The sequence below is a fragment of the Quercus robur genome, chromosome 12 (assembly GCF_932294415.1).
Source record: "Quercus robur chromosome 12, dhQueRobu3.1, whole genome shotgun sequence".
Lineage (NCBI taxonomy): Eukaryota > Viridiplantae > Streptophyta > Magnoliopsida > Fagales > Fagaceae > Quercus > Quercus robur.
Genome location: NC_065545.1, coordinates 37,264,730 through 37,272,771, shown reverse-complemented (window position 1 = coordinate 37,272,771; position 8,042 = coordinate 37,264,730). Strand labels below are relative to the sequence as shown.

The following is an 8,042-nucleotide window of genomic DNA, read 5'->3' as shown; positions in this document are numbered from 1 at the left end:
TTTTGCTATTTGCAAGGGTCCACCAAGCTTTTCCATCCATTAAGATATTCTTCATCCAATGGAGGTGAAGATATAGTTTTTGGCTGTTCTCAATATAACCTAGGGCCTCTATATTTTTATTTTCTACAAGATCTTTATCTTTTGTGATTTGCTCTATAGTTTACGTGTAGCTTTCCAGTAACAAAGTAATCTTTTACCATAAACTTTTCGAAAATTGATTCCTTGACTCTTTTGTTTTATCACACAAATTAATTAAGCTTTGAGTAATAGTTGGGACTTGTGATCCACCATTATTAGCGACCATTGCCTTACCATTAACAAAAGGACACTTAAGCTTTAAGTTATATAGAAGAAGAAGACTTATATTATAGTCTAGTTTTTACGTAGAGTTACACTCAAAAGACAACGAAAGAAGATGATTAATAGTACATAGGTGTCCTAACTCCTAACTTTTTTTTAAGTAGCTTTTTTATATAATTAATTTGTACCAGGCTTCTAGCATGCGTATCACATGATTCCATTGATTAAGATATTCTTCCTCCAATAGAGGCGAAGATTATAGTTTTTGGCTATTCTCAATATAACTTAGGACCTCTATATTATCTACAAGATCTTTATCTTTTCGAAAATTGATTTCTTGATTATTTTGTTTTATCATACAAATTAATTAAGCTTTGTAATAAAGTTGTGGTTATGGAAGGGAAATCATGAATTAATGTGCATAACAATAGTATAAACTCACATAACACAAATAATACTGTTAGGAATATGAAATAATTGTTATCCCTTTAGTTAGGTAGCTAGATAGTTGGTTGAGATTATAATGAGTTAGTTAGGATTTGAACACATGTAACTCATTTAACACATGGCTTAATTCATAGAGTACGTGTTGAATTAACTAGCCAATTATCTTGAACCATGTGAGCCAATGACATTAAAGCTAGTCTCCTATAAATACATGATTGTAATTCAATATTAGATATCAATTGAAAAATAAACCAATTTCTTAGTGCATTAGTGCATCTCTCTCTCTCTCTCTCTCTCTCTCTCTCTCTCTCTCTCTCTCTTTATTTCTCTATTGAAGGTGACTACCTTGAATTAAGTCAATTTTCCTGCACATCAATCCGCCTACAATTCATACCCATCCTTATTAGGAACCTATAGGTTCCTAACAAATACTTCGGCCAAAATGGCCATATACTACTATTTAGCAAAATATTTAGTAATATACTATTGTTTACGAAATATTTAGTAATTTACTACTTTTTTGAAATTCAAGTTTGTCATATAACTCGAGTTCCAGAAGTTCAAGTTCTTTGAAAAAATAGCCTTTAAATTTGCCGTGCTATTTTTTATAAAACTCAAGTTACATAAAAAAAATGATGGCTATTTCCATGGAACTCGAGTTTGCCTTATAATCCGAGTTTCACAAACTCGAGTTTAAAAAAAAAAAATTATTGACCCCTAATTATTTCACATACAGTAATAAATCTATACATATTTTGCCAAGTAGCTGTAATTCGCTGGCTATTAAAATCCACTATTAATACTTTCATTTGGGACCCACATTTCCACGCAGCACCTTTTGTTTTGTTTCCTAGATAAGAGGCAGGACTCCTCTTAGCCTTCCCCCCGCCAAAAAACACAGCATTTTGGGAAAGAATGGGCGTTAGGTTCAAACCCAGAGGCCATATATCTTCTTCACTCTCAATTGACAACTTCCTTAAATCCCACAAAAACCTCTCTAAAACCCCACCAAAACTCTGGCTCGATACCCAAGACGACCCTACAGAGATAGACTATCAAGGTCTCCCCATCTTGAAGCTTTGCCATCCCATCTTGCAAGCCTTGGAATCATGCTCTAGCGTTAGGCATTTCAACCAAGTCCACACTCAGCTAATTATCTCTGCTCTCTTCCAACACTCACTCGTCGCGAGCCGAGTTGTGAAAAAGCTCTGCTCTTCTTCTCTCACTGTTTCGCAGGCTGTTTACGTATTCGATTGCCTTGATGAGCCTGATGCTTTTGTGTGTAACACTATTATAAGAAGCTATGTGAATTTTAACGACCCGTTTAGTGCTTTACGGTTTTACTATGGAAGAATGGTAGGGAAATGGGTTTTGCCGAATCATTATACTTTTCCAATTTTGATCAAGGTGTGCGCGGAGATTGGGTCGTTGAGAGAAGGGGAAAAGGCTCATGCTCGTGTGGTACAATTTGGGTTTGAGTCAGATTTGTTTGTGCGGAACTCATTGATTCATATGTACTCGGTTTGTGGGAGGATTTGGGATGCGCGGATGGTGTTTGATGCGGGGCCTGACTGGGACTTGGTGAGTTGGAATACGATGATTGATGGGTATGTGAAGAATGGGGAAGTTGGTGTTGCGCGTGAGCTTTTTGATGCGATGTATGAGAGAGATGTTTTTAGTTGGAATTCTATGATTTCGGGGTATGTTGGGATTGGGGATATGGAGGCAGCAAAAGGGTTGTTTGAGAGAATGAAAATTAGAGATGTTGTCTCTTGGAATTGTATGATTGATGGGTATGCTAGGATTGGGAATGTTTCGGTGGCTCGTGATTATTTTAATCAGATGCCTTTGCGAAATGTGATTTCTTGGAATATGATGTTGGCACTTTATGTGCGGAGTAAGGATTACAGTGAATGCTTGAGCTTGTTTGATAGTATGATAGAAGATGGAGAGGCTAAGCCAAATGAGGCTACTCTTGTGAGTGTCCTTACTGCATGTGCGAACTTGGGGAGTCTTGAGAGAGGCAAATGGGTTCATTCTTGTCTAATAAATAGTGGGATCAGACCTGATGTGTTACTTTCAACAGCTCTTTTGACAATGTATGCAAAATGTGGGGATATGGATTTGGCTAGAGATGTTTTTGATGAGATGCCCATCAGAAGTGTTGTGTCATGGAATTCTATGATCATGGGATATGGTATTCATGGGAATGCAGAAAAGGCCATAGAAGTATTTATGGAGATGGTGAAGAGAGGACCAATGCCAAATGATGCTACTTTTGTCTGTGTCTTATCTGCATGTACCCATGCAGGAATGGTTTTGGAGGGTTGGTGGTGCTTTGATTTAATGTGTCGAGTTTACAAGATTGAACCAAAGGTAGAACACTATGGTTGCATGGTTGATCTCCTTGCCCGGGCTGGTTTGATGAAAGATTCAGAGGAGCTTATAAGTAAGATGCCAATGGAGTCCGGAGCTGCCTTATGGGGAGCTCTACTTTCTGCTTGTAGGACCCACTCAAATTCAGAGCTAGGAGAGATTGTAGCCAAGCGACTAATTGAGTTGGAACCAAGGGATATTGGGCCCTATGTGCTGTTATCAAATATATACGCTGCAGAAGGAAAATGGAATGATGTAGAGCATGTGAGAAAGCTGATGAAGGAAAAGGGGTTACAAAAAGCAGCTGGGTCTAGCTTGGTTCAATTTGGGGAGTTTAAATCCGAATCTTTTGTGGGAAATGGTTTAGTCCATAGGAAAAGCATGGTGTACTCAATGTTGAGTGAGATGGGTGCTCAGATGAAACTGTCTTGTGGAGATTCTAATAATATGGCATCAAAATTGGGAGCTTAACAAAGATTAAAAGACATTAAGAAGAATTTATGATGGTTAATTATTGAAGTGGATGTGTACATTATGATTAAACTGCTGCAAATGGATCTACGTAACATGTCAGAGAATGATGACTCTAAAAAGAGGAGATGCTGGGAAGGAACAAACGTACCAGAGGCCTTTTATTAAGCAATTATGGGATTCATACAGGGCACTGCGGCTGAATAATTATTATCTACAGTTGGATACTGTTGGTAATAAGGACATGGCATTGTACAGTTAAAGAGGTTAAGTCCACATTTCAGATTCAACTTTACTTCTGTATCCAGCATAAACCTGCTAAGTAATCAATGGCAGTGTTGTATTGCTTCGATATATTGTATTAAGCATTAATCTTGTAGAATAAGTTTTGTTGAAATTCTCTGATCTACACAGATGACGTTACTGTGTATGGATTTATCATTTTTTGTTTTTTTAATTTTAATTTTAATTTTTTTTTTTTTTTTGTGATTTTTAACTTTTGCATTAATAAGATTAAATATTGTAATGCTTACAAAAAATAACACACCTTTCAGTTCTTATAAACTCGACTCTTCTAAGTTCTTCCCCTCAGTTTATTTTTATGTTTTGTTTTCGGCTAAACAATTGATTTGAAGAAAGAGAGGAGTATATGAGGCCTATTAGGCATAAAATTCAAGCCCACCTGAAAACCCCCAGGGTAGATACATTTTTTTTTTTGGGAAAGTAATCTATCTGAGGAAGGCCAGGAGTAGATGAAGCCCAATAAGCATAAGCCGTAAGCTCGGTTTCCCTTCTTCTGTATTAACCTTTAGATTTTGCTCTTGAATAGCATCAACAAATTGACATTACTGGTATATTCTTTATATTATTATTATTAAACTTATTATTTTTCTCTTTCTTTTGTGAGGAGAGAGTAGACAGGTCGAAGGGACAGAGGGATGGGGGTAGGTGCCGATCGATCCACAAGCCTATTGGCTTACTGGTGAAGACTTTGAACTTTCAAAAGGAAACTATGTAAATTAGAAATAATGTCTCTACTCACAATGATTGTACACTATTTTTTTCAAGGTTCCGTAAGTCATTGTGCTTGCACTATACGTCTATGGAATTGGAATAAAAATAATTGCTGCTTGACATGCCGCTTGGAATAACAATAATTACACGCAGGGGAGGTTGGTAAATACATCAATTTTTAACTGATTGATGATTAATCTAGGTCAAGAAAATAACATGCTGATTTTTGTTTTGCTTTCAAGTCTTCTTGATACTGTCAAGTACCTGTAAGTACCATGATGTGAGTATTTAGTTATTTACTAGAGCGGATAGGAAGGTTTGGCCCTCAGAGACTATGGAAGGAGTAGAATGACTGTGAATCTTAATTTATTCATTTAACAATATCTTTAAACACTATTTGCCTATCAAAGCATTCACCACAAAGTTCAGACATGGCTGAATAAACGTATCACATTCTTGTAAAGATTCAGAACTGTATCTTTCATTGTCTTTGATCATGCATAATTATGCAGGAGCCAGGAGCATGAAAGTATGTGGGCAAAACCGCCATATACCATTGTTTGGCAAAATATTTAGCAATATACTACTGTTTGTGAAATATTTAACAATCTATCACATTTTTTAAACTCGAGTTCCAGAAACTCAAGTTCTTTGAAAAAATAGCCTTCAAATTAGTTGTACTATTTTTTATGGAACTCGAGTTACATGAGCTGTTTTCCATGGAATTCAAGTTTGTGAAACTTGAGTTACACAGCAAACTAGAGTTTCACAACTTGAGTTTAAAAAAAAGTAGTAAATCCCTAATTATTTCGCAAACAATGGTAGATCCATGCATATTTTTCCAAATAAGGGTACTTGGCCATTTTGGTCGAAAGTATGTCCAAAAATGGAAAATAAAAACTAGATTTTGAGAAGTATACAAGAAAAATAGAGTGGCCCTTCTTGGTTAATTACTTTGGTAAGCATTGTTCACAGATAAGCAGACATTTGGCGGCTTTAACTAGAGCAGGTCAGGACAACGGGGAATTTTATTAGTCAATGATACAATGATTACATTCAGGAATGAGAAGTTTTCCTAACTCTCTTATTAAAGACTATTTCCATCTCTGAAGAAATAAAAAGCAAAGAGTAAAAAAAACAGCAACAAATCAAATGAACTACATAGGAGAATATAGTGGGTAATCATTGCTGTGGAATAAATATGACAATAGAATAATAAAATCTAGCTTGTCTATGAGTTCACTTGTACTCCTGTGTCATATGTATCTCCAGCTTTCCAGTCTTGAGGTATGTTATTAATAGGAACAACCCATGACTGATCATCTTCATCAGCGCCACTGAACAACATTCTTAGAGACAAAGGTCCGCTTGGGGGTGAGGTTGTGGTCCACACTGCTCCATAACTACGATCCAATAGCTTGCACCCAAAATTTTGAGTCTGCACATTTTGAAAAGTTTTTCATCAATAAAAAAATTAACAATTATTATAATGTTGACACTAGTAGGAGATAGCTAAAAAGACAGGCTAGCTATATATATGGGCCATAGGTCAGGACATTATTATATGCAACCCCTTTTATGTAGTAATCTAGACTAGTTACTCAATTTCTCTCTTTTGTTCTTACAACCGATTATTTTTTAGAACAATTACTAAAATTTTTACTATATAGACCTTACAAACTAATGTGTCAACTTTTAAACATAAACAAACTCGAAATTTTTTATTATTATGTTGTTGATGTGGCACCAATCACATTCATTGTCATGTCCTTTATAGTAAAATTGGTGATAGTTTTAGCATTTTCGCCATTTCTATACCAACCCTATAACCCCACATTTTAATGCCATCTTCACCAAGTTAAACCGATTATTGTATGGAAAGCAAGTGTTTGAAGAGAAAACAAAGTTGGCTCAATTCAAGACTGGATGGATGAAAGTTAACAGTAAGAAAGTGTATTACTACCTCACAAAGCTGCACAGCAGTGATATCTTTCCTGCCTTGTTGATACCATATGACAAAAGCCAAGTAATTAGGATAGTTACTGTTCTCATCTATCTTGATTGTTATGTTTTTGTTCGGGTAGCTGCATGAGACACTGTTGAAGAGAGAGAGAGAGAGAGAGAGAGATCTCCCTGAATTAGTCTACAGAGTTATTTGGTATGCTTTAAATAATCCATCAAATCAGAAGAAAAAATAAAAGAATATGCAATTTAATAAGGTCTACTGGTAAATGAGTAATGAAAATAACTTTATGCAATAATGTCTTTCATTTATAAATTCCTCTATCTTGTTAATCAAGTATCAAAATTTAATTAATTTTAAAAGTGAAAGAGATATTATCTAAGGCTTAAATCTCTTTTCCCTTCTGCTTAAATTTTTTTTTTTTTAAGAGATAATTTTTTCTTAAAGTTGATCATATAGGTAGCCTAATACTAAAATATTATCTTACCGTCTGTAATCAATATCAACCACACCAAGGGAAAACAGAGAAGCAGCTGCATCAGTAGTTTGTGCCATTCGGCCAAAGGCTCGTCTGCTCAAAATGAAGTCAGTGCGGTCACTTGAGCCTGAATCCGTTATAACTACGGTTACTCCTTTGTCTGAGCAGTAGGCCATGTTTGTGCATTTCACCTAGTGAAATGATTTTTTTTTGTTAAGGAACATCAGAAATAAACTGAAACCATTATTCATAGGTAAGCTAGCATATGCTATAGGACTAAATATCATATCAAAAGAAGCACAGCTTTAAAATCTGAGGTAGATATATGCTGCATCAACTCACCTGGTAGCAAGCGCCACAGCCAACACCATTTCTATAGAGGTCAGATGCAGCTGATACATCCCCGCCATTAATTGTAGCTCCAAAGGAACCAAACCCACATGCTCCTCCTGTTGTTCAATAAAAATGAAAAATAAGAATGCATGTCTAGTATGTACAACAATATCAAAGTATGTGTTTTATTTTTATTTTTATTTAATTCTCTTACTATCTGTTCCTTGTTCATCAGAATTTGGGTAATAAGCTGCCCGAGAATGAATGAAAGGGTCGCTACTTGTTTGAGCTCCTGCTAGCGTTAGCATGAGAAGCAAAGTTGCAACAAGGGACAGAGGAGACCATAGAGAGAGAGCCATTATGGAATAAAAAGGATAGAAGGACGAAAGCACAAAAGACAAGGTGGTAGTGCATGAAGCCAAAGAGGCTTGTGGTATTTATAATGAACCAAAATCCACCTCCTTCAGCATTACCTTACCAACCTTGACATTCTTCTAAAAAGCATTTTGATATAGTGGGATTCGGTTAGTATTGTTTCTCAGCTACCTTATTAGACTTGGTAATTTACTTTTTTTTCTTTTTTTTTTAAAGAATAATATAGAAAAACTCTGCCTTCTGACCTTCCAAATTTTATTTGTACTTTTCCTCCTTGACAAAATC

General features: G+C 35.7%; 2 protein-coding genes across 2 annotated transcripts; one reads left to right on the top strand and one right to left on the bottom strand.

Moving 5' to 3' along the window:
- The first annotated feature begins 1,609 nt into the window (after window positions 1-1,609).
- On the top strand, window positions 1,610-4,035 carry LOC126709877 (pentatricopeptide repeat-containing protein At4g18840-like). Its single transcript, XM_050410242.1, has one exon. The coding sequence runs from the start codon at window positions 1,663-1,665 to the stop codon at window positions 3,592-3,594; it is 1,932 nt and encodes a 643-aa protein (XP_050266199.1). The 5' UTR covers window positions 1,610-1,662; the 3' UTR covers window positions 3,595-4,035.
- Window positions 4,036-5,618: 1,583 nt separating this feature from the next.
- LOC126709906 (expansin-like B1) lies at window positions 5,619-7,811 on the bottom strand. The gene is made up of 5 exons (XM_050410274.1): window positions 7,597-7,811; window positions 7,392-7,498; window positions 7,059-7,240; window positions 6,572-6,704; window positions 5,619-6,046 (listed from the first exon to the last, which is right to left on the bottom strand). The coding sequence occupies exons 1-5, from the start codon at window positions 7,739-7,741 to the stop codon at window positions 5,840-5,842; spliced, it is 774 nt and encodes a 257-aa protein (XP_050266231.1). The 5' UTR covers window positions 7,742-7,811; the 3' UTR covers window positions 5,619-5,839.
- Window positions 7,812-8,042: the final 231 nt, after the last annotated feature.

Bases quoted from the DNA above. Each gene is read 5' to 3' on its own strand.
- LOC126709906 (XM_050410274.1), bottom strand. From the start codon at position 7,741: ATGGCTCTCTCTCTATGGTCTCCTCTGTCCCTTGTTGCAACTTTGCTT. The intron at 7,499-7,596 runs GTAAGAGAATTA...ATTGAACAACAG, and splicing joins TGATGAACAAGGAACAGATA to GAGGAGCATGTGGGTTTGGT. The intron at 6,047-6,571 runs GTAGTAATACAC...CAAAATGTGCAG, and splicing joins CTGCTGTGCAGCTTTGTGAG to ACTCAAAATTTTGGGTGCAA.
- LOC126709877 (XM_050410242.1), top strand. From the start codon at position 1,663: ATGGGCGTTAGGTTCAAACCCAGAGGCCATATATCTTCTTCACTCTCA.